Source organism: Cynocephalus volans, chromosome 15 (assembly GCF_027409185.1).
Source record: "Cynocephalus volans isolate mCynVol1 chromosome 15, mCynVol1.pri, whole genome shotgun sequence".
Taxonomy (NCBI): domain Eukaryota; kingdom Metazoa; phylum Chordata; class Mammalia; order Dermoptera; family Cynocephalidae; genus Cynocephalus; species Cynocephalus volans.
The window spans coordinates 56,804,995-56,832,344 of record NC_084474.1 but is presented as its reverse complement, the minus strand read 5'-3'; the positions used below and the strand labels follow the sequence as shown (position 1 = coordinate 56,832,344).

The 27,350-nt window shown below is 35.5% G+C and overlaps 1 protein-coding gene across 2 annotated transcripts in view; it reads left to right on the top strand.

The window, feature by feature from the left end:
- Nucleotides 1-27,350, top strand: part of VPS13B (vacuolar protein sorting 13 homolog B) — a 794,525-nt gene that overhangs the window by 629,193 nt on the left and 137,982 nt on the right. For both annotated transcript variants that reach the window (XM_063079322.1, XM_063079323.1), the window contains exons 36-39: nt 2,550-2,957; nt 19,977-20,179; nt 22,758-22,965; nt 23,307-23,491. In XM_063079322.1, the coding sequence (XP_062935392.1) occupies nt 2,550-2,957; nt 19,977-20,179; nt 22,758-22,965; nt 23,307-23,491 (1,004 nt within the window). The remainder of the gene's footprint in view (nt 1-2,549; nt 2,958-19,976; nt 20,180-22,757; nt 22,966-23,306; nt 23,492-27,350) is intronic.

Here is a 27,350-nt window from a genome sequence, read left to right as displayed (position 1 = left end):
TTTTCTGTGAGTACACAGAATTTGAAAGGCCACTTAAAGGGGTGTGTAGGCAGAGCAGGTAAATGTGTGGCTCATTTGAACTATACAAGTTTCCTAGAATGTTTTTTCCACCATTTCCCACTTTTAATACCCTAATTTCTACAAGTCAAAAATAATGATCTTCAACAAATGCTACTGCTGTAACAGGATATTCACATGCAAAAGAGTGAAGTTGGTTCCCTACCTCACATAATATACAACAGTTAATCCAAAAAAGGATTATAGACCTAAATGTAAGCAGTAAAACTATATAACTCTTCAAAGAAAACATACATGTAAATCTTTGTGACCTGGGGTTAAACAATGGTTTTTGATATGACACAGAAAGCACAAGCAAAATAATAGAAATTGGACTTCACAAAAATTAAAATCTCCTGTGCTAGTAGTTAAAAAAGTGAAAAGACTGCCAAAAAAGTGAAAAGACAATCCACAGAATGGGAGAAAATATTTGCAAATTTTGTATCCAGAATATATAAAGAACTCCTACAATTCAATAATAAAAAGACAAATAACTCAATTTTTAAATGAGCAAAGAGTTTGAATAGACGTTTCTTCAAGAATATATACAAACAGCCAATAAGCACATGAAAGATGGTCAACATCATTAGTCATTAGGAAAATATAGATATAAGTCACAATTGGATACCACTTTACACCCACTAGAATGTCTGTAATCAAATGACCCAGCAATTCCACTCCTACATAGATATTTAAGAAAATTGAATATAAGTTCACAAAAAAATTTGCACACAAATGTTCATAGCAGCATTATTCATTATAGCCAAAAGTGGAAATAACCCAAATGTCTGTCAACTGATCTTGGATAAACAAAATGTGGTATATTCATATGTTGGAGTATTATTCAGCCACAAAAAAGAATGAAATACTGATATATGTTTCAGCATGGATGCACCTTGAAACCAGACACAAAAGATCATATATTATATGATTCAATTTATATGAAATATCTTTAATAGGCAAATCTGTAGAGACAGAAATTAGATTAGTGGTTGCCTGGGGATAGACGGGAGGCATGGGTGAAAAGTGACTACAAAGTGTTATGGGATTCTGTGAGTTTGTGTGATGATAATGTTCTGGAATTAGACAGTGGTGATGGTTGCATAACCTTGTGAGTATAATAAAAACCACTGTATTGTACACTTTTAATAGGTAAATTTTGTATGTGAGTTATATGTCAAAAGATATTTTAAAAAATAATTCTTGTAAGCTAGGGTCTTTGGTTTCAGTTTTTTGGGTTTTTTTCCTGTTTAAAAAAATATGGGGAGCAGGGGACATTATAGTATTATTATGTAAGGGTGACTCAGGTGTCTGACTCTTTCCAGTGGACACCTAGATAGAAGCAGAGTTTCACTAGGCCTCATAAGAAGACACAGCAAGTGAGCACGAGGGCAGGCACACTTAAAAGGGATGGTACCCTGTGGGAGCCTGGGTATCCAGAAGGAAACCCAAAGGTGCTAACATCTGAGGAAGGTGGGAGGAAACATTCCTCAGGAAGAAAGATGTAGAATATTAACTTTATCTGCTAAATAACTTTCCTAGCTTCATTTGGGATTATGTCTTCTGTTGTGTCCTCAAGCTTCAATGAAACAAAGCAACTTGTTAGGTTGAGTTAAGCTCAAACATTTATTGAACACATACATATTTGAGACACACTGTATTAGGCACTGGATTGTAAAGGTGTATAACTTGTTCTGCCTTCATGATGACACAGTTTTATGTCTTACTGATAATAAAAACAGAAAAAAGGTGACACCAGGTGAAATAAGATAAAAATAGAAATAACAAGGCTAGTTTTAATGTCAGGAGACTAAGCGACAAATAAGGACAGCATCTGGTATATGGTACATGTAAGGTAGACTGTAGGTTTTAAGAAATCTCAGTCGACTTATGTTACATTGGGTAAGGTATTTGAACTTTTATCAATGCAGAACGTAGAAAAAGGTGCAGGGACTCTTCTGGTTTGCAGCAGGTCACAAAGGAGAAAGAAACATTTTCTGTATAAACTTGGTTAGAGAATGGTAGGGGAGGCTGCTTCAGTCAGTTAGATGGGTAAAGATTTATTAATACCAGTATTTCTGTTAAACATTATTCTGGGTAGTAAGGGAAGTCCTTTTTCCTTGGAAGAAAGAATGGCAGTTTCAGATAAGTAACCAACTGGAAAGCCTGCTTCATTTTGCTTTGGAGTATGAGAGTAGCAGTGGAAATGGACAGTCTTGATATCTGTGTGTGGCCCTCACTGTATCAGGAACAGGCAGTCACATGGATTGGCCAGGAATGTAGCCATATAAATAGTCCAGGGAGAGTATTCTTTCAAGTAACCACACTGAAAGAAGAGTTAGGTGATAAATCAAAGAAATATAACATTCTGGCATCCTAATGAGTCCATAGCATAGGTCTCAGGACACTCAAATAGGAGCTTGACAGGGAAGTAAAGGCTTATACTTAATAAGAGAGCTTCAATAACTTTTTTATCTTTTTTACTTCTGTAGCAGACATCAACTTGGATATGTCAAAGCCTTTGAAAGCAAGCCTGAGTTTTACCAAACTGGATCAGATAAACCATTTTTTAAAGAAGATAAAAAATGCACACGACTTTGCACATAGCAAAGAGACTTCAGCCCTTTCAGACACCATGCTGAATAAGGATGAGCTTCCAGTCTCCAAATGTTACCACGGAAAGTTGTCTAAACCTAAAGTTCATGGTGACGGAGTACAAAAGATTCCACTTCAAGAAAACTTGTGGAGAGCTGTTTCCTGCTTTCAAAAAATCTCTGTCCATACTACTCAGATTGTGATCTCCATGGAAACTGTCCCCCATCCTAGTAAACCATGCCTGTTAGCCTCTCTTTCAAACCTCAGTGGAAGCCTTAGTGTCAAAGCAGCACAAAAAGTACCTGGTAAGTCACAGAAAAGGGGAGGGGAAGAGAGAAAAAGCAATATGACTTGTTAACATCTGAAAGTACATCATTTTGAAGATTTATATTGTGTGGAAGTTAAAAGTTTTAAAGGTCATTAGAGATGGAGACATCTCTAGTTTGTGACCTTATTTTAGAAATAATTTTAAAACAAAGCATTGAGCCTGGGTATTTTAATGCCCTAGACTAAACTGTTCTATTCACCTCTTGGGGCATGTTCCTACAGATGTCTTTAAAACTGTTAATTCCTAAATTTCTTTTTACGTAAAATAGCTGTGGTGGAACAGAGTACCAATTTTTGTGAACCATGAGAATAGCAGTTCTCAAAGTGTGATCTCAGGACCAGCAGCATCAGTATCAGCTGGGAACTTGTTAGAAATGCAGATTCTCAGGCCCCACCCCTTACCTACTGGATCAGAAACTGTGGACATGGAGCCCAGCATGCTGTGCTTCAGTAAGCCCTACAAGTGATTCTGATGCACTGCATTAAGTCACTGGTAAAAATTTATTTTAAAAAGAAAAATTGCTGTGGTGGCAGATACACTACCCGAAGTGTTCATAGAAGCAAGGTTCAACTTCGCAAGAATGCCTTTGACGCATTTTATCAGGCAGCAGTACCTCACAAGGGAAGGCTGTGCTTCTGTGCCTAGCCTAGCAAAGAGAGGCAGGGACCCTGCAAACTAAATGTCACTGATGGCTGGAGAGGTGAGAGATTAACTGGCAGTGACATCTACATTTTCCTCTTCTGTTACCATGACTAAGTTGTTATGTGCTTTTTCACACTGAATCAAAAAGGGTGGGCAGAAGGAATGCGAGGAGGAGAAGAGAAAAGGCAAGATACAAGTGGGAAATAACAGTTTTCAGTCACAGAAACTGCTACTGCAAAAGTTTAGGGCACAATGCCAGAAATTTTTCTCTGAAAGGAAAAGTAGCAAAAGGGAACCATCTTTTTTTCCACTTTAATTTGAAGGAAAGAAATGGGGCTCCAGGATAGTGCAGGGGATAAAGTAAATCCTTAAACTATATGCAATGTAGTTGCTTACCAAAAAGCAGTTAAGTGGCAGCTGGAGACTGACTATAACTTAGTTCCACATAGCCAGTTTGGACATAGTAGTTTAAGAGATAAAGAAAAAGTTTTATAGTTGAGAAGTATGAATTTTAGGCCAAAACATGGATGATTTATTTCTTTCTCACCAGAAATATTTGTGACCAAGCCAGCTAAAAGCTTTGTATTTTTTTTACTTTCTTAAAAGTTAGAAGTGAAAAATGTAAGGTTCCTGGGACATGAAAGGCTCCGAAACACTAGAGGCTACAGTGTCTGATTTATCCACAAATAAACTGATCTTGTTCCCATGCCTTTCTAGTTGTACCTTAATCATAGCAGGGAAAGGTTAGGACTCAAACAGAGTAGAAGAATTTAAACAGGCTTTTGATTCTAGGTCTGTTGCTTTTGTTATTTATTTGCTACTTATATGTTATCCACTTTTAATGGTGTGTCTCTAACTATAATTAAAATCCTTCTCTCACTAAGCTACAGAATAGACTCATTCTGTTTTTGCAATTTGTTTTTCCCCCTTTATAGAAGAAAAACCATGTACCCTTTCTCCTTTCACAAATATGTTCTTAAATCTAGCGAAACACAGAAATAGAACTCTAGCTTTAACTAAGATATGCTTTATGAAACTCTAATGCAGTGTCCAGCAAAGTTCTATAAGTACCACGCACTAACCCATTGTGCTACTACAGCTACAAAGTTCTAAAATAGTTATTTGTGTCAAATCAAATAAAAATTGAAGTTAGCCATTTAATAGGAACAGTTTTATTAATACCAAAATATATTTTTCTATATTTCTGCTTTACATAACAGCATGCTCAGTTTAAGAAGATAAGAAAGTCAGCAAAATAATTAGAAATTATAATTAAGAAAATAGGATTGTCTTAAGTTCTAGTTATTGCTAAACGCTGAATTCTAGAAAAATTGTAATTGATTACTACATATTTTTCAAAAAAATAATTTTAACTATTTTTAAATAATATATAATTTAAGCTTTGAAAATTAATTTCATTGCATAGTTGAAAATCTTAAAAATTCATGCTTTGTAATTTAGATGAAATATATACCAATATATATTCAAGGTATAGTTTAGATAAGTGATAGAAAGTATCCATCCCCCCCCAAAAAAGTGAACACACAGAGAAAACCTCCTACCAGTAGTCATATATCTTTTTGTATTTTTCAAGTGACGTTGTTCTACATTCAGGCAAAATTTTTTATAGTGTACCTTTGAGCCGAACGGGGTTAATGTCAGTTTTTTATAGTTCGAATCTAATACAGAGATACTTAACTGTGTCTTTGATTTCACAGTTTGTATAGCTATTGTGACCATCTGCAGCAGCTGCACTTTTCAAATTATTTGCTGAACCAAATTGAGCACAGTGACAAAAGTAGCCATCTCAGATGTACTGTTAAAAAGAGAAAGAAAAAGGAGCATTGCCTTGTACAGTATAGCCATCTGCTGTACAGATGTCACTGTATAGAATGACTTAAGATAAAATAATTGTAGAAAATTTTCATTAAAACCTCAACAATTTGCACTTGTTTATGTGAATCTGCATAACTCCCCAATGAGACAACACACTTGGGGTTTCTTTGGTTCTCACTCACTTTCTCTTTGATCCTTTTTGATGTGCTGACTTTAATAAACACAGTCAAAAACACTGTGCAAAAACATCATGGAAAAAACTACAAAGGAACAATTATAGCAGCAGAAACTACTCTAATCCCTAACTTACGCAAGCTATTTTTAGTGAAATATTTTTTTTAACACTCTTTATGTGACAATGTTATATAAACAGAGTAAAATGGTCCTTTCCAGATGAGTTTTAATTTAGGGGCTGAAATAGATTTGTAATGCTAGAAGAATCTTATGTGCTAAGTAATATTTAGAGAAACACCATTGGGAATGTGTTGTAGGCATGTTTCCTCATTTGTCAAAGGTACGAAAAATATTTGAGTTCGCCTAATTATATTTTTTATCCTCTAAACTGTCAGAAGCTTATGGGAAGTATATGGGGAAAAAGAATAATAAGAGTGAAAGGGGAAAGTTAATTTTCTTCCTAAAACATTGTCAATATGTTTAAATAATCTGAAATGATTTTATATTTATTTACTCATTTTTAAAACTAAATATTTACAAATTATTCACTGAAGTGGTTAAAGAAATTTCTGTTTTCATCATTCAGAACAAAATAAAATGGTTAAATATTTTCTACTTTACAGCAAAATCCCCTTTTCTTCTTAGCCTCCTGTACTATTCCATGACCCTAAACTATGAGAGTTTCAAGGCACTTGATTTTTTTTTTAATGCCACCCTGCAGATGCTAGCGTAGCAGTGACTTATAAAAACCTAACTCATATTTCTGTTAGAATGCTTATGTTCTCCCATGTGTCTTTGGTAAAATGGCCCTAAAGTTCTGATTTTACTTGATGTAATGCTTGTATTTTTTAAGTTGGTATATAATATTGCAGAAAATTCTATGATTGTATTATCAATAACAAAATGGTTCTCATTTAGAAATTATATCTTATATTCTGAGATATTTCTTTTTGCTGTCCATCCCATTCTGTAGTATGTTCTTTTAAAAAAGAACCCCTTCCCCCCACATACACACACAACACAATCTTTTTTGCCATTTGAAGTATGTCATTTTGGAGAAACCGTAAGTATGTAGCTATAAATTCTGCACTGGCAGTGTAGCACTTTCCACAGGCAGGGAAGGGAGTGAGCTGCAGACTAGCTCCCCTTGTCAGAGTAAATTATGGCTCTATTAGGGCGGCAGTCCTTAGATTTCAGCAAATAAGAGTACACAATTCAGAGCTGTAAAATAGCTATACTTCATGCTGCCTTGCTCTTTCTCGGTGTACTTAGATTGGCAACCTACATGTAGGTAAGAAAAAGGGAAGTAGGATATGAACAAGTTACATGGGTTGGAGGAAGAGCCTGAGTGAGTCCATCTTGGCTGGCATTTTAGTCAGAGTTGGGAAAAAGTTGGAAGGATACCCTGACAAGGAACTTAGGGGACTTTTCACGCAGGCAGAAAGCAGTGAATTGAACTCCTTCTAGTTAAAGAGCTGTGATTTAAGTAACTTTCACTACCCAGACTCTGTCATCCAGATGTACTTATCGTTGTGTATAAACAAAAGTAGAGAGAAAGCATAGCGACATTTTTCACATATGCAAAATACCCCTTCTCATGTTCACTGAATTCAGAACCAGTAAAATGTAAATAACCTAAAGTTCCTTTTCCTGTATTGAAAAGTGAAACTGGGTCATTAATTGATACAAAGTGTAGCTCCAGCTTTTCATTCCATAGTTAACTGGATCTCCTGAGGAAAATCTCTTAAGGCGTTGTCATAGCCTTTGGATGTTGCAGAGATGCAAGTTAGCCTAAAGGGAAATAAAACATTAAATTAGATATGACTACCTAAAATAATATGTTCCAATAACAAGCCATTTACAATACCCCAAAGACTTTTGTTACTTTTAGAAAGAAATAGCATCTCTTTCCAGTGCTTGAACAATAGGAAATGAATTCTTTGACAGTAAAAGCCAGAAGACGAACTTAACTTTTAAGCAGCCACTGAGGATTGAAGTGGAAGTACAGCTTGGAGACAGTTATACAAATCACTAACAAACTTAATGAATATTGGGTGTGGGCATCAGAGTCCTGTCATTTTTGACACTGTGGCCCAAGTAGCTTAAACCCAACACTCAAGGAAAGGTGGAGACCTCATTGGGTCTGTAACATCTGGGATTTTATTTGTCAGTTTGGCATACCCTGCAAGCGCAAAAGAAAGAGTAAAAGGGGATTATCTTGACAATGAAATGAGTTACTGAATCTTGTGATAATGAAAAGCAGAAGAATTCTAATGCCTTTCTATAGTCCCTGAGGTAGAGGTGCGTTTATAGTTTTGCAGAAGTAAAATGTAGGCAGGCAGAGCAGATGGCCCACAGTCTGTGAAACATGACACCCCCTCATCCCAGGACTGAATACCACTATTAATCCTGGTCAGATTCCGTCCTATACTTATAACAAGGTTCAAAGTTGCTACTGATGAACTTGCGTGTATTTCTTGTTTTTACCCTTAAATTACCTGTAGATTATTGATTTTTTTCAGTGGTGATATTTTTATGTACATTCTGGTGAACCATTGAGGCATGCAAAAAAAACCCAAAAAACAGGAAGTTCCAAAACTTGGATGGGAAATAGCTAGAACAAGTAAAATTTTTATAACTTTTTTCAAAATAAGTCCCATATTATTTCTCTAATATGGTGGGAAATAGAAACCATCAATATATGAGATACTGTAACTCTCCTATCCTCTTCTTCTTAGAAGTCATATGCATCGGAGAAGAAATCTCAATGTACAAATTTTATTTTCCTTGCTGTAATTGTTATGTGATTAGATAGACATTTGGACAATAATTAATATTAATGCCACTACCTTAGAAAATATCTTTTTCACACCTTTAAAAAAGGAGATAAAAAATTGTGAGTATTTGACATTGAAAAAAAACACTAGTAGATAACAGTATATGCTGTTCAGTCATGTTTATATAGTTACTTATTCTTTTGTTTAATCAAATTATGTTAATGCAGTATTCTACCTATTTTATTTGGGGATATATATACATTGTTCTGTGGTAAAGGGCTTATGCATATCTTAAAGTGTCTATTATGTGATTATTGTTCTTAATGTACATTTTTTGTTTTAGTGTTGTGTGGTTACTATAGCTGTTTTCGATTCCAACGGGAAGCCTTTAAAGTACATAGGATAGTAACTTCAGAGATATAGAAGATAACCACTGGGTTGAATTTCTGATGTATTAATTTTAATGCTGAATAAAAAATAAAATTAATAATCAGCAAGCTTAGGGTATCAGAGCAATCTCATGTCTCTGTTGTAGTGAACATGATGTACCTGCCCAGCCTTTCGTACAGGGAGATGAGCTCATTTCAGAGAGATAACCATCTCTGACTCCTTTTTCTGATTCATCACTGACCTGAACTCCATTTGAACCTTGTTAGACAAAAAACAAGCAGAATTCCTGGCCCAAACTATAAAATATAATTAAGCCCTTTTGAAATGATGTGTAAAAGAACATTGCTGTACCCCCACTTATAACGACTACCACCACCACAACCAATAAAGTTAAATCAAGCACTGTCTGTAATGGATTAAAATAATAAATGTTCCTGGATTTCAGTGTTTGAAGTACTAGAAGAAAACAGGCTCCCAACAGCCCGGGTAGCTGAATGCAGGGGAGACATTTATTAATGACGAGTTCAAGGATTTGGCCTGTTTAATATCATTACTTTCTGTTTACCGTATGTTACACATCTCTTGTATTTTTACACAGCCTGCATGTGTCCACATGCAGTAATGAAAAGCTTTATTTTTTCCAACAAAAGAATTGTTAATTGTGTAAATATGGTTCTCTTGGGTAGTATGAAATCTTCATAAGACTTTGCTCCCTTCTAATGAGAAATCCAGGGCAGTCATTATAGTCTTCCATATAAATCCACCTTCAAATCTTGTCTCTAGCTAAATTAGTCTGTTTCTTGCTTTTGGTTTTAGTTACCAAATCCCAAACTTAATCTTGAGTCTTTGCTAGAAAACTGCTGGCCTCAGGGTATATGTTTTAGAATTGTATCCCATTACATTGGACCTTGTATGTCCTACGTACCATACGAAGAAAAAAAATCAATGCTTTTTATTTCTTCTCCTAGTTTTAACAAAGGTATGCTGGAGAACAATTTCTCTAAATTTAGATACATTTAGGAGAAAAACAACAGCTGACATAAATTTCGCACATACACATATTAAAACAGTGTGTTCCTTGGAAAGAGAAAAGGGCCTTTGGGACAACAAAAATGCTATCAATTAATATGAAGATATCTCACTGTGCAAAATGTTATTGGAGGAGAAATTTTCTAGCCCTAGTAATTAAATACTAGAGCTGTTTTTCTTACTAGCCTCATCTTTGCATCCTGATGATAGTACCTATGAAGGTACTTCACAAAGTTGGTGGAATAATAGAATTAAAAGATAATGCAAATCTTTTCATGAACTTTTTGAAGTACCTTCATATTAGCTTAGTAGTAGGTGAAACAAGTATTGCTGTAGCCCCAGCCCTGGGACTATAGAAAATCAGGTTAGGAGTAAATCTCTATTCCCCTACTCTGCTGAATTTGTAACAGCATTTAGTTTTGCCTGTGGGTCACAGCAAATTACACTCTTGCCCACATAATTCAGTAAGCTGTTTGCTAGGAAAGTTTCTGGCAAAGCAACCCTGTCAGTGATGAGTGACTGAAGACATATCTTAGATGTTCTTTTATTCACCTGGACCTGTTGGCTATGTTGGCTTAACATACTGAGGCCATGTAAGAGAGCTGGGGACAGGAAAAAGCCTTTATTTACAACCCTGTTACCCGTTGGAAAAATGAAATTACTAAGAACTAATAGCGGTAGTTTTTATAAAGCAACACAGTGCTGGAAGGAAGTAGGCAAAATCTGCATTCCAGCCGTGCTACTTACTGGCCGTTGATTGTGGCAAAAGTTACTCCACAGCTCATCTCCCAAATTAAGGCAAAAACATTTAATTCACTGGGCAGTTGAGAGGATTTAGTGACAGTATATGCACAGTTCCCTGCACATTGCTTGGCACAAATTCAGTGCTCAGTACGTATTGATTTTTTTCTATCTTCCTCCCTGCCCTCTTTCAATTCATTCATACCACGTGAGTGCTGAGTTCATTGGTCACTAAGTTTTAGAGCTGAAAACTATTTTAAATGTCATACTTTTCTTTATTAAGAATCCTTTTTATCCTTTTCTCCCACGGACCTCCATGGTCCAAACACGCGCATTTATGATTAGATAGCTAGCTATATGAACCGGATACATTGTAACACAATATAAAAGTTTTGGGTTACACCTCCACAACCCTTTCTGAGACAAATTTATGATTTCTTTTAGGCTCTTTGAAATACTAAAAATACCTTATGGACCACCATTACTGTGTGGGATACCCTGAGTGTCACAGAACCCTGGGTTGAAGCCCACTGAGCTAGTCTTAACTTCCTCATTGAGTAAAGAGTAGAGATGTTAAATGATTTGCCCAGGGGTACTCTGAGGTAGACTGGAGACTATAATACATGTCTCCTGGCTTCTGGTCTTTCTGTTATAACAACCTTTAAAAACCTGGATTATGTAGATCAAGACCAGTTTCTAAGCTGTTGCAATAAATTACTTAGCAAGTCATTTTTTTTTCAACATTGTTTAAGTTTATACCAATTCTTCCATCATGTGACTTACTCAAAAAAAAAAATTGATTCAGCAACAGCTACTGTATTCATCTCAAAACTTTGCCAATATGTATTTACTGTTCTTCCCTCTGTAAAAAGGTTGTCATACACTTCCTAATATGCACAGTCATATCTTCCAGTCTGCTTATTTTTTAAACACATAGCCACATGATCCAATCAAGTTTTATTGTTCTGATGAACGGACACAACTGTAAAAACAGTGAAGCATGGTGGCAAATTTGAGGGGAAGAGACAAAGCATATACTCTATCACCCTTTGGTATTTCTAGTTTTAGTTTTTCCAGGATCCTAGAGTTTTAAAACATTTCATAACAATACCTTTCCCAGACAATGGCCATGTATAAGTAGCCAACTCAGTAGACATTTTCGTCTTTCATAAGCAATTCATTCTTTATATGAAAGAAAAAATTCCTCTTCTGGCTACTTATTAGTTTTCCACTTTATGTCCATAAGAAGAGGTTTGGATTAGACTAGGGGTCCTAGCTTTTACTCACCAGTGAGGACAGAGCAAGAGTCTTCCTATGAGAAATTATCAGGTGCTTTGAGAAGGGATACATGTTGGTAGGTGGGACACCGTTTTGGGCTCTCATTTTGATGACTAGACTTTTTTTTTTTTCTTTTTTTTTATTCAAAATATTTTAACATTTACTTTTACATATCTATGGGGTACACTATGTTGTTTCAATACATGCATGTCCTAAGCAATGATTCACTTAGGGTAGATAGCATAGTTTTGTACCCATTAGTCCACCACTTTAGATTTTTTAGTTAATTTGTTGGAGAGCACTGGCATCCCTTACAGCTTAAACATCAGTGTCCACGTAGTTCTCTGTAGTGTCGTTATGTTTTGTTCTATATGTCAATCTTATCCTCTATTTTAGCTTTTTATATAACTAGAAGTAATATATTTAGGCTTATTAGAAAATTAAATATAATTAAATAGGATCTGATCAACTTACATATTCTGGGGGGAGGAACAAGTTTTCATGGTTAGAATACCCAAATGCTGTTTTTATGTGCTTCAATATAATTAGCTGAAGGAACTAGAAATGGGAGATTTTACTTTTTGAGGAATTGGTTATGTTTTTATGAGCCATACTTACAAAATTTTTTTTCCTCCTAACCTTTTGAGGTATCCCAATGCTTTATGCCATTATGTAAATTAGGTTCTGGATGTACCTAACTAACACATGCTTCCTGATTTTCTAGTAGCCTTTTCATCCATCTGCCAGCTGGATGAAAAAAGTACCTGGAGATACTTTGCTAGCACATATCATCAATGAGTACTCTTTCTAGTGATACACAGAAACTTGGTTTAGATTGCTTTTTGCTCAGTCAGCATGTAGAAAGTAGGAACCTTACTAAAGGTTTAATAGATACTGATGATGTAGGGCTGGCAGCATTTTGTAAACATTCTCCAAAACAAGTGGTTTGCATTTATTAGTCTTCTGAAGGAGTATTTTAAAGGTCATAAAACTGTTCCTTGAACTAAATTTGTATACTCAATGAAAAGTATGCCAGTTTACAAACAAAGCAAGACTAGTTCTATCATACCAGTTTTTTCTGCAATTACTTCTCAATGTTGCTACACATCATTTAGTTTAATTATCTGCTATTAGTTTGCTAAAACTGAAAACTAAAAAGATAAACAGAGATTTTTGAAGGGCTCAATGGAAAAATCCAGCAGAAAAGCATTCTGTTAAATCAAAGGAGGTAGAGGGAAGAGGTTCTATATGCGATCAAAATGACCTGATCACACAGTTGCTAAATGCTACATGAGATCCTGGAACAGATTAGGACATTAGAGAAGAAACTAATGAGATTCAAAGAAAGTCTATAAATTATTAGTTTTGTATCGCTGTTAATTTACTGGTTTTTGTGAATAATTCTCTGGTTTACGTAAATTGTTAACATTAAGGGAAGTTGGGTGAAGTATGTTAGATTAACTTTACTGAAAGCCCAAAATTATTTCAGAATTTAAAGTTTGAAAAAATGACCTGATGAGCTGACCTGATGTGCTAGCTCAGTTGGTTAGATGTTACAGTGTGGTGCTAATAATATCAAGGTCAAGGTTTCAATCCCTGAACTGACCAGCCACCAGAAAAAGATTGGTAACTGGGTAAGTAACTTTAATAATATTCATGCTTTCAAAATTTAAAGTGATAATTTTAAATCCTAAGCTTTTGCAGCATATTTCTTTAATTTTTTGTTTTCACTCTTATTTTTGGAAATTTAGGGGAAAAAATTAAAAGTACAAAAAATATAAAGGATAACACATAAAACACCTGTGTACTCACCAGCTAGAACAAAGATAAACATTTTATCAATATTTGCTGTAAACACACATGCACACAGAATTTTACAAAATTATTCAGCCTTTTCCAGTGTTTCATAGCTAAGATAGCTCTTTATAATTTTTACTTTTAGGCATCTTATACAACAGTGCATTATTTCACAAGGAAGAGTAACACATGCTTATTAAACTCACCTTCTGTTGCCATTTATACCACATTTTGAGTGAATAAATATCCAGTTTACATGAACTCTGAGTATTCTCTGTGGCCCTGGGCTTATGTGTGGTGTGATGTATGAAATAATATTAATTTTATCCTTAGGAAGGTATTTAGTATGTTTATTGATGGGGGGGGAAAGGAAGGGATGATGTCCCATAGGCTAGCTTCTCAGAGTAAAAGAAAGAGTAACGGAGGATTAATAACCCCATTATGAGTCCCACGGATTATTTTCATATTTTGTGGTAAAAATGTAAAGTTTGATGTACCATCTGTCAATGACCCTTTGTGAAATTCATCACCACTCTTTATTATTAAGAGATCACCACAGTCTCTTAATACTGGTTACTTACACCAAGACTAAAACCACTTGGACTGTTTTTCTGTTATTATATTGTAACTTTTTAAAAATGTATCAGGAAATGTTCATAAGAAAGCTAAGACTAGTTTTAAACTTAAAAGCTGATTGGGGGTGAACCTTTCCGTGGTGCCACAGATAACAGAGTCCCCTCCTGAGGAGCAGAGTCACAGCAAGTTGGTGTACGTAGTAAGTGTGGTGGGCAGGGAAGGCGCACATGGGGATGAGTTGAATTGTTGTGTACGTCTCAAAAGTGAGCCACGCCTAATTTTCTTATAGGTGTATGACAAAAGGGATCAGGCAGGGCACATTTAAATCTATAGGTCATCTGTTTTCTTAACGCCTTTAGGTAATGCCTGTTTCTTTGTTCTCGCTGTCAACAGTAGCATCTTCTTCAATTCTCATTGTTATCCGTGTGTTTAAACAACATCATGCATGTGTTTGGTCAGTGCTGGTAAGCCTGAGATATAGGCAGGTACAGACTGTAAAAGAATTAGAAAAATTAGTAGAGTGAGGGGTAAGTTATTGGGAAAAAGAATGAAAGAGCGCAGAAAGAAAAAATGAACAGTGACTTACACATAGCCGCTCAATGAAATAATTAGAGTGAAAGAATTGATTCACATTAGTTGAATAAAATTTAAGCACATAAAGTGAATAAAAAGAAAGCAAAATATAATAGGGTTTGTGTGATACAGGGAAGTATTCATGTTCTTCAACAGTTCATATGCTTAACAAAGTCAATATTATAAATGTTGTTGGTTGTCTTTTTTTTTTACCTAGTACTTGAGATCTCAGAACTTGAGGCTAACAAATTGCCAAGGAAGAATCTGATGTGAAGGAAAATTGCGAATTATTTATCTTTGTATACCCAATATATAGTAGATAACTGGTAAATGTTGGTTGAATAATGAATACATGCATGCATAAATATCAAATTGAAGGTGATCCACGATACCCAGTTTCCTCACAGACATTTAAAAGCATGGGAGTAGCACTTGTTTAAGACATTAGGCCTAGTTATCATAAGAACAGAAATTATCATTAAAGCCATGAGAGTACAGAAGCTCACTGAAAGAGGAGATCAGATAGAGAATAGAAGATTGAGGATTACCCTATGAAATCCCATTGGTTAGAAGATGTGAATCACTTGGGACACTTTGGGTAGCAAGTGGCAGAAAATCCAACCTAAGCTGGTTTAAGCAGTGTCACATAGGTGAAAATTTCCAAACCAGTACTGTTCTTAGGCATGGCAAATCCATTAGGTTTCTTCCTTCTATATTACACTGCTTCAGCCTCAGGCTCCACCTGGTAGCTGCCAGCAGCTCTGGGGCCTTCATTATCTTAACTTCAAGACCAGGGACCAGGTCACTTCCCCAAAGAATTATTATACCTCAGAGTTTTCACTGGATCTCATGCTCATTCCTGAACCAAATCAAACTCCAGAGAATACCAAACATGAAAATCCATAAAGTATGGCAAGTTCCCAGTCCTGCTATGACTACTTCCTGGAAAATCAGGTACTGGATCCTGCTGTCACTGGAATATAGCTATAGCTGGGTCAGTACCTGCCTCAATTGAAAGGTCTCAGTATCTCAGGCACATTTTACCTCGTCCATGCCTCCTCAGTGCTCACCTGAGTCTGACCCAGTTTCTTTCTTCTTGTTCCAGGATTCCACATGTTTTCCTGACCAATGGCTTCCTAATTTTGTCCCATTTTCCTGAGGTTTCAGTCCCTACCTTCAGCTCTGTTCTCTTGAGAATTCTAGCTATCCCATTTTCTCTGCCCAAGCAAAAAAGAATAGGATTTATATGACAATAGGGAAGTGTTCATGTGTTTAACAGTGTATACAGTGACACAAAAGCTGTCAACATTTCTATATTTGTTTTTGTAATAATTCAAGTCTACAATTCTTTTTCATTCTCTCCTTACCCCAGTTAATAGATACTTATAATTGTGTAACTTTCAGAGGTTAAGAAGAGCCTCCCATCAACCCTACTCAAGTTCTTTGAGAGTAGTCACTTTCTGAATAATATATGTAAGGTATGACGATACAGGTTTTTTCATTCTAAGGCTAATTTTTTAGACACAACCTCAGAAAGTAATTTAGACAGTACAAAATCAGTATTATGAAGTAGTTCCTGCATAGTTGAAATATCTAGTAAGATCTTAAATCTGTATGTCCTGTGTTATCTCTGCAAGGATAAGATTTTATCATATGCTTACAAATTTTCTTATATAAATGAAGCTGCTATAAAGTGAGAAAGGCAGTCTTATTTATCTGTATGTTGCAGGCAAAATATTGTCAAGCCTGTTCTTACAGAGATTTCAGAAATAAGTATCAGCCCTTTCTGTTGATAGTCTTTTCTTTGATAATTACCTTTGCTTCTATGAAGTTGTTCTTTATGTCTGTCTTAGTTCTTTTGCTTTAATTTTGACTCCTCCAAGTGATATTTTAGGGCATTTTGGAAACAAACACATCAAAAGGGGTACTCAGCAGGTTTCTCACAATCCTGGAAAAAGGTTACGAATAAGGAAAGGGAGGCTAGAAAGTGCCCTGTGGTGCTGGATTACAATCAGAGGTATCAGTATAAATTCATATTTTTTAACATATTTACTGATGGATAGATACAGAAACACATATAGATGTGTATATATACATGGATTAGTATACATATATATATACTTCTTAGCTCTTTCTGCTGAGAGTGCCTAGACATCCCAGTAGAAATGTGCATACTCTACCATTCAGATTTTGGTTTCTAGATACCATTCTTCAAAAAAAGAAACCTAAACTCCTTGGAGAAATGGCCAATGCCAGAGATAGGATGGGGAAAATACAAAATGAGACTGAAACATCTTGTGTCCAGAAAGTAGAGAAGTTCTCAAAAAATGATGGGGGATATATCGAAGGGAGACAGGAGCCAACTTGAAGGAGCTCCCAATGGTCAAAGCTGGCTCAATTTTTGCAGCAAAGTGAATAATGACAGTATTGGGTTATAACGCATAAAATGAATATTCATGAATCCATACAAATAAAATGATTTAACTAGGAAATGGGATACAGGGGGCAGCTTTAAATAAGGGAAATAGGAAACCATCATTATCACACACCACAGTAATAATCACTACAAGTGAGAAACGTAGATGTATGCTAACATAGGTGGGTGAAAGTCTGATAAAAAAGATATTTATTATTTATGTAGGGGGAAATGGTAACTTTACAGTGGCAAAATCTGTGAGAGACCACTTTAGTCATGAGACCAGAGTTAATATTACCAGTAATAAAACATCAGTATTATGTACCCCTTATAATATGATGCACTAAGGACATCAGTGCTGTGATATTCTTGCCAAAAATGCATAACTAATCATGAGAAAACATCAGATAAACACAAATTGACAAACACTCTGTAGAATAATTGGCCTGGAATATTAAAAGTATCAAGATCATGAAAGACAAAGAAAGGTGTAAGATCTGTCATAGATTAAAGAAGACTAAGGAGACTTAACTAAACTCATTGGGGATTCTATGTTGGATCCTCTACCAGAAAAAGGAAATAGGTGGGAAAAATGGCAAAATTTAAATAAGACCTATAGATTACTTAATTGTATTATATCAACATGAATTTCCTGGTTTTATTATACGTACTATAGTTATATAGCTGAGTAAAGGGTATATGGAAAGTTATTTTAAAATAAGAATTTTTGTGTGTGTATGTGTATTTTTTTCAAAGGAAGAGGATTTGGAGTAGATGGCTTCTAAGGTCTCTTTCATCCAGCCTTATTATTCTGTTACAGTGATACAGAAGGAAGAATGCCAAATGTTTAGGCACTTTTATTTCCTCTCTGCCAATTAAGAAACATGTTGAGGCAGCTGAAAAGAGGATCAGATTCTAAACTGTCAATTCAGTTCAGTGGAACATGTCCTGAATAGCTACTGTTGTGCCCAGTACTACACTGGGTAACACGATCCTTGCCTACATGACAGTCAGTCTACTAGGGCTCCCTTTTAATCACTTAGATTACTAAGGTCTCTGTTCCTTGACATTTTAAAATAATGTAGTTAAGAGAGAATGAAATAGAAATCGATAAGTCTTGGAAAATTATCCAAGGAAGGAAGAACCTTCAAAGAGGGCCCAGGATTTTTCTATCTGGGTGCCTGGAGAGATAATAATAACCATTAAATAAAATAAGCAGCCTAAGAGGGCTTTGGTATTAAACACTTTGTGTATGGGGAACCACTAGGACATTCATTTGAAGATTACTGCCAGATAATTGGGTATGTCAGTGTAGGGTATGAAGATGCATGTATTTGAGAATAAAGGGTGAGGTAAACCTGACATTCCCTTATACTTTTATAATCTCATTTTGACAAATTTCTGGATGATGAATTGATATGCTTCATTTAACAGGTATTTAAACAGATATTTTGCTGAGAAATCTTAAATATTTCAGGAAACGAATGCAGTTAAGCCAGGAAGTTATGACAAGTTATAAACTTTGTTTTAAAAGATGGGTTTTGATTCTTGGGTATTTGGGGGGCTCATTTCTGTTTTTTTATTTTCTGTTTTATTTTTTATTTAGTTATTTCAAAGTAACTGTGTAAATAAAACAAGTTTCAGTGGCACAAAATATTTGATGAAAAAATTTAAGAAACTGATTTCCACCATGATAATTTTTTAACAGAAGCCTCAGCTCTATGCTTTTGTGGGTATGATGCCTTCTCTGGAGGATTAGAGGTTGTGCATCTTATTTCTGCAGTAGAAACATACAACATATATGAAGTTTTCAGGTCTCCACAGAATTGAAAAGTCAATGTGGGTACTGTACTTTGAAACATGTGTATACTGTGAGCCTAAGGTGTTTTTTAATCTTTCATCTTTTTTAAGGATCAAATATCATTAGAAAAATAAGCCATGAGCATTACAGACGTGGTCTGGTGAAATTTAATATTCACAATGACAATTTAGAATATGAGCTCCTTGGGAGAAAAGTTAACTCACCACTCTAAGTTTGCATCTAAATATCTTAAAGTGTGTCGTTAGTTTTATGAAAAGGTTTTGATCTACACTCTTAGTTTAAGTTCAAAAGAAAACCTACGTTTCAAAGTATATTCCTTTTCTGGGTGTATTTACTTTGAACTATATCATATAGTTTTTCTCATAAATCTAACCTGCCACTATCTGTTTTTAAAACTTTGTAAACTTCAAGTGGTTATGATGTGTGAAGTTTGGATTAAACTAAAATTTTTAGAAAACACATGTTATATATTTTGATTGTTTTGAATTTTAACATGGGCCAGTCAAAAACCTGAGTGTCTAGCAAAGTAATATACTGTACTATGTTACTGTAAGAAATCACAGAAAATTGCCCTTTCTGATCATGTTAACGATAGACAAATGAAGCAGCTGTTCTTATTCTTAATGTAGTTGTTTGAAAACTTGCACAATTTAATGAAAACGTCTCTATTCATAAAACTTAAAATGCTCACAGATGGAAAAAGTCATAATGTTTGGCAAATATTGCATTGTTAAGAATGTGAATGATGTTTACCTGCTTCATAACTAGTTCTATATAAATGGCATGAAACTGTGGTGGAAAGCCAACTGAAATAAAAGAGTCTAACAAAGGATGAATTAACAATCTTAAAAAATACAGACAGTTGTTTCCCAGACACTTTTTTGACAAGGAAGAATGATAATATATACCCCTTTCCATTTCTTCTTTTTCTTTTTTTCCTCTCAGGCATAATTCTTGGGTCATCATTTTTACTCAGCATAAATGATTTTCTCCTTAAAACAAGTCTCAAAGAAAGAAGTCGGATTCTGATGGGACCATGTTGTGCTACTGCCAGTCTGGAAGCTAAATGGTGTAAACACAGTGGCAATCCAGGCCCAGAACAATCCATACCAAAAATATCTGTCGATTTAAGAGGAGGTCTGCTACAGGTCTGTGGGGATTGGCCATATTTTTCCCATAAGTTTTTAACTAGCCTTTGTTCATTTTTCAAACTATTTCCATAAATTTTAAATCTTGTGTGGTGAAAAAGGATATTGTCAGATTGCCATCTTATTGAATTTTTAATAACTTTATTAAGATATAATTTATATGCCATATAATTCACCTATTTAAAATGTACGATTCAGTGTTTTTTTAGTATATTCCCAAAGTTATACAACCATTACCACAGTCAATTTTAGAACATTTTCACTAGCACGCCAAAAAAACCCTGTACCCATTAGCAGTCATTCCCCGTTACTCTCTAACTCCCCTGTAGGCCTATGTACCACTGATCTGCTTTATGTGTCTACAGAGTTGCCTATTCTGCTCATTTCATATAAGTGGAAACATATAATATATGGACTTTTATAATTGATTTCTTTCACATAGCATAATGTTTTTAAGATTCATCCATATTTCAGTAGGTGTCAGTATTTTATTCCTTTTTATGGCTGAATAATATTCCATTGTATGTATATACCACATTTTATGTATCCATTCATCAGTTGATGGACATTTGGGTTCTTTCCACTTTTGGCTATTATGAATAATGTTGCCATGAACATTTCTGTACATATGTCTGTGTGGACATATGTTTTCACTTCTCTTGGTTATAAAACTGGGAGTGGAATTGGTGAATCAAACTTTTTTTAATGTGTAGACTTTTCTAATTACATAGTAGTGAACCTGTCTCTAGCAGAGTGTCACTGGCAATATACAAGAATCATTTCCTAATAGTAGGTTTCTTAGATGTTGTGATGTCTGATTACTAACACTTGATATATGTCATATTACAACTTCGTATGCATTGTCATACAGCAAGTATGGAATGTGTGAGGGTATCCAACTTATTTCTTGATAATTTTTCATTTAGATAGGTTTTAATCTAATGTTTGTGATTTGATGTCCTCCAAACTTGACACGAATCCAAAAAGTTTGAGGATTTACAGTGATAGAAAATTGAAATGACTAATTTGTCAGTACTGGAGGCATATTAAACATGAATTTCTTATTTTTGTCTAAAAGTTGGATTGCCCCAACTTTTCTTAATGACTCAGAGCAAGATTTGGGGAAATCCTAATAACTTATTGCTTTGTGTTGCTTTAGAGATTTTCAGCATCTGTTAGAAATCATCACATATTTAGCAATAAGCACATGGTTTTGTGTTGCTTTATCGAGAATATTAATTGTATTACCTTTTTTCCAAGGTAGCAAAGTAACTCCACATTAAAAACAGCAATAAGAGAAAAAATTAAGTATGTCATCTCTACATTATAGTTAATGACTGTCTTTTTGACATTTGAAGGCTGGCTTATGGCTTTTCACCTATTTCTATTTTTCAACTTGACTTTTCACCTATTTTTATTTTTCAGCATCTGATAAAAATAAGATGGATGAGAACAAAAGTAGACTTAGTGTTGTGTCTCTTACTTTCATTTCTGAAATGCCTTAATTCCAGAGAAGAACCTAAGCCTAGGGTTTAAAACTTACCCACAAAGTATAGGGATATTCTTTTCCACCTCTGTATATTCTTTTGTGTTCTCTGTGTTATCTGGTTCTCTTAGAATTAATAGTTATATTGCCTTTATTTAATATATTCACAGAAGCTTAACATTATTGAAATTTTTAAACTCTGACATTGATCATTAATTACCTACTGGTCATAAATCTGTTATAGACTAATATCATTTACATGCAGAAAAAGAAAACTTTTTTTTTTTTTTTTTTTTGTCGTTTTTTCGTGACCGGCACTCAGCCAGTGAGTGCACCGGTCAGTCCTATATAGGATCTGAACCCGCGGTGGGAGCGTCGCCGCACTGCCAGCGCGGCACTCTACCAAGTGCGCCACGGGCTCAGCCCCAGAAAAAGAAAACTTAATCTTCTCCTTTAGAGGAAGCACCAAGTCCTTTTGTTCTAAAACTCTATGGTAGCTCCTGTGCAGTTGATTCTCAGGGGCTGTGGAATCAATACTGTTTGTTGGCACATTCTCATTACACAAAGAAGTTGGGAGCCTTCTAAGTTCAGTTTCATTGAGCAGGTTCCCTCTCTTTTTCTCTGAAGAGTAAAAGTACAAAGAACGGAACCCTATAATCAGGATTGTTTATTTAATCTCATGACAAAATGTAGGAAGCTATTTCACAAGGTTATTATTATTATTTTATTAACATTTTGGCCTAGAGGATCTTCATTGTCTTCTCTTGGAGTGTAGTAGGTGTTCTTTTCCCTCTTAGCTAAATTAACTCATAAACATTACACACAGCAACATAATTTCATCATCAACATACCATTTAAAATGTATTGTTATTCTTACAATATATGATATAATTGATTTTCTTGTTATGTATCTACTCACGTAATAGAATTTCATCCTGTAGGTTAATTACTTCTTAGAAATTATAGTTTATTATCAGTAATTAAATTGAGCCTAATTAACAGTCTTACATTAATTCACACATGATTGTACCAATTATCCTCAAGAAATGTTTGTATTTAAAAACCACCAAAATTTTTCATATGATTTTAAAGGTCTTCTGGGGTCAAGAACATTTGAATTGTTTAGTTCTTCTACATGAATTACTCAATGGATACCTTAATGAGGAGGCAAATTTTGAAGTGCAAGTTTCTGAACCGGCGCCTCAAATGCCATCTCCTATGGACAAGAATCAGACCTTTAAAAGTGAATACAGTTCAGATGACCTACGGACAGGTCTATTTCAGTATATACAAGATGCTGGTAAGTAGCAGTAGCTTCAGTATGAGAGAGAGAGAGAGAGAGAGAGAGAGTGTGTGTGTGTGTGTGTGTGTGTGTGTGTGTGTGTGTGTTTTAAATGCACAATGACTGATAACACATCAAGATCACTTGAAAAGTGCATTAATAGTTGCAGTACAAAAATAGTTCATTACCATTCAATATCTCTTAAGGGAATTTCTTGATTTCTTTTTGTCTCCACTGCATAAAAACGGTCATCTAGCTTCTTTATATTCTTTTCTTTTATTCTCACAATTTTCCCTTTCTTTAATAAGCCACCTGTTCCCCTTTAAAAGCATACAATTAGTTGTACTTTTATTTGACAGAACCTTTGAAACTGCCTGGTGTCTATGAAGTCTTGTTTTATAATGAAACTGAAGATAGCCCAGGGATGATGTTATGGAGGTATCCAGAATCTAGAGTGCTCACCCTTGTACGAATAACTCCTGTGCCTTTCAACACCACAGAGGATCCAGATATTAGCACAGCAGACCTTGGTGATGTGCTACAGGTATGTAATAACTGTTCGTTTTAAAATAAAAACATTGTGGGAAAGTACTGCTCATATATTAGGAAAAATGTTTGTAATACACTTATTTCTTACGTGAATACTATCAGAGAGAAATGCACACACACAGACAAAAGAAATTTTAAAATAAAGAAATAATGTAATTCATATTCATGGTACATGGTGATTTCCACAGTTCTCAATTCCACTGTTCATCCTGTTGTGGGTAGTTTACATTGTCTCTTATGTGATATCCTGTTGGGGATAGGTTCCAGGGTAATGAGACAAGTAAGTGTCATTCATTTCAGTACACACTTATCTAGTGCCTACCATGTGTTGACACTCTTCGGAGCTTCTAGAACTGCTCTGTGAAGTAAAATATGCCCATATAATATAATGCCAGAACTGGATGACAGTAATCTTCATTTCCAGAGCTAAAAAATGGTCTTGGCTTGAAGTAGGCTGATTTTCCTATCAAGGAAAACCATTTAATCAGTGATCATATTGCCTGTGATTTTATGAAAGTTTGTTGCTTATTTCCCTGAGTTTAATGTAAATGTCATTGTGCATATCACTGTTTTATTATTATACTTATTAATATTCTGCTGATCTGAATTTCTCCTAAAATTTGTTTCTCTCTTAGTCTTCCACCAGTTTACTAGGTCACACAACCATCCACTCAAAACCTAGGAGTCATTCCTCATTGCTCTCCTTCCCTAACTCCCCATATCTAACCCATCAACAAGTACTGTCCATTCTACCTTCAAAATATGTCCCTATTCCACCTACTTCTCTCCGTTTCTACTGGTACAGCTTGAGTCCAAAATACCATCGTCTGTTCCCCACTACAGTAGCTGCCCAGCTGGTCTTTATGTGTCCATTCTTGACTACTTGTAATGGATTCTCCAAACAGCAGCTACAGTGATATTTTTAAAATCTAGGTCATATCACATCACTCCCCTAACTTAAAACCCTGTTGTGGCTTTTCCTGATACTTTAGAACAAAATTCAAGTCTCTTTCGGTGGTCTGTGACTGGGCTCTGTACACCTTTCTGACTGGAACTCATACCAGTCTTCCCCTTTGTCCCTATGCTCCAGTCACACTGGCCACCTTTTTCTCTTCAAGCAACCACCTCAGTCATTTAATTATTATCTAAATTCCTGTTTTTAATACATTTAGTCCGATGTTCATCTTCTGAATTCATAGCAATGAAACATGTCATCATTTTGTCAAATGAACTAGAGTGTGCAGAACAATCCAGATTGCCAAGATGCCAGCAGTCTCTACTTTGATTCTTAAGTCCTCAGATTCGTTTCCCCTCCTATCAAGGACATATTCATGATTATGTTTTCTGCCAGTATTCTTTGATTATTTTTGCTAAATGAAATAGCAATATCATTGAATTCTACTGTCTTATTAAAGTTGCCTAAATGCAGAATATCTGTAGATTTTCAATCAGAATGAGAATACTCATATATTAAAGTTTTAGCATCATGTAAGGGCTTCTTTCCAACTGATTTTTAGGTTCAGATTTATAGCTAAATGTTAATACATTTATTAACTTAAGTCTGGTGATTATTAGTAGTAATATTATGTCAATTTTATCAAATAGGGCATCTAAGTTAGTAAATGCATTCACTAGTGGCATGTTCTCTAATTTCTCTGTGCTCTTAGAGAAACAGGACTGTGTAATAGTTCAAGAGGATGAACTACAGCCAGAATATTTGGGTTCAGGTTCTTGCTCTGCCACTTGCAAACAGCGTCACATTAGACAAATTACTTAACCTCTCAGCCTCGGGGGGTTTTTTACAACAATAAAATAAGATTAATAATAATGCGATGATTATAAGAATTGATATTTGTAAAACATGTATAACAGTGCCTAGCATATAGCAAGTGCTATATGAGTATTACCACTAATACTGCAATGACTATTGTCAAAACTCATTTTCTCAGGCAGAAGCACAGGCAAGACCAGGGAGAGCTGGATGACTCTACAGGCCAACTGAAGTAGTCCAGGAGATCTGAGACAGTTTCAGGGTCCAGGCAGTGGATTTGACATATAAACATGAAGGAAGTCTGGCAGGTTTCAGCAAACAAAGAGTTGGGATCAGAAAGGTCTTGCCATGTTTTATATTTTGTTGGAGAAATAAGGAATCAAAATGTGGGCAAAGTTCAAAGAACAGGGATGCTGGCCTAGTGAGCAAGACAGGGTTGCAGCTGCTAAAAGTTGAAAGAAAGAGCTTGATCCTAGTGGAGAGAAGGAATACCAAGAATTAACAACTTGGATGGAGGAACAGAGCAGGACTGGCAGCAAGGCTGACTGGAGGCCATACTGCTGGCCTTCTGGTCTAATTTTCACATTCTCCTGACTAGGAGCAGAATTTGTCCCAGGACATGGGGTGGATCTCATCTATGGAAACAACTCTCTGAGTTGAAATCTTAGAACCACGCAAACTATTTTGTTTCCTTGGAGCTTCTGTTGAGAACAGAAAATATGTAGCATGAATCACAGGTTTGATTCAATACAACAGCTTTTTCTCTGAACACCTATAGTGCCAGACCCTGGTTTTGCTCCTGGAGATCCAGACAGATAAGGATAAGACACTCAGAAGTGTTAGAAGTGTTAGAAGCTCAATCTAGACGGAAAGTTTCTGTGGTTGTTTGGTTGTTTTTGTGGTTGTTAAGATTCTCTCTAATTTCTGATTTCAAGGAGGACCTGTCTGTTGTCAGAATTATTTTCTTACTAAATGTGATTATTTCTAGGTCTGTACTGGTGGCACAGCTAAAATACTGTACAGCTTATCCTGAATTGCATGAGCTTATGAAAGGAAGGCCCTTTAACAACTTGATATAGCGAAGATAACATGGGCTTTGTAGTCTCACTTCCTGGCCCTTTTTTTTTTTAACTAACTCAGTGACCTTAGGCAAAGTATTGATCTCTTTGAGCTTCAATCTCCTCTGCTGAACATTGGAGTTAATGTTATCTACCTTTCAAAGTTGTTGTGGGATATTATATTAAATAGCATATTATAGCTCCTGTACTTAAATAAATACTTACAAATAGTGAGCTCTTAATAAATGTGTATTTAATTTTCTCCATTCTTTCCTGAACCACTAAAAGAGATTCCTAAATGGAATTCCAGCCTTCAATTTCTCTTCCTTCGAACCTCTTTTACTAAGTTCTTAAAGGAACAGGTGGATTGTATAATTTCCTGAAGAAAACCTTCAGTGGCTCTGTCATCCTCCTTGAGGGCCCTGCATAACCTGACCCTGACCCCCAGCTTTGCTTTGCAATCCCTTAGACATGACCTATGCTCTAGTCGTAAGCAGTCTATGATCTGGCCTACTTGGCATTCTCCAAACTAGCTTGTAACATCCCACTTCCTCTTCATTTGAATCCTGTCTTCTCTACTTCTTGAAATCCTACCACACTTCCAAAACAGCTAAAACACTGTGCATTCCATGAAGGCTTTCCTGGATGCCATGTCCAAACATGATACTACCCCTCTGAAATCCTGTAGCACTTCATGGCACCACTTTTATGCTATTTTTCACCCTATTCCCCACATTTTAACTTACAGGTTCATATCTTGTCTCTCTCGTACATTGTATGTCTCTAAAGGAAGGGATCATATCTAATTTGTAATTTTATTTATTTATTTACTTACTAAGAATATTCACGAGATACAAAGCTAATTGTCACCCCTCGTGCCCATGATGTGGGCCAGATTCATACTGGCAGCATACCCATTACCAGAAATTGCTTTTATACCCCATGTCCCCACACAATTAACCACCAACCTTCCTCCCCTTCCCCCTCTCCTCCCCCTCCTGCCCCACTCTGCTTTGTAGCCCTAG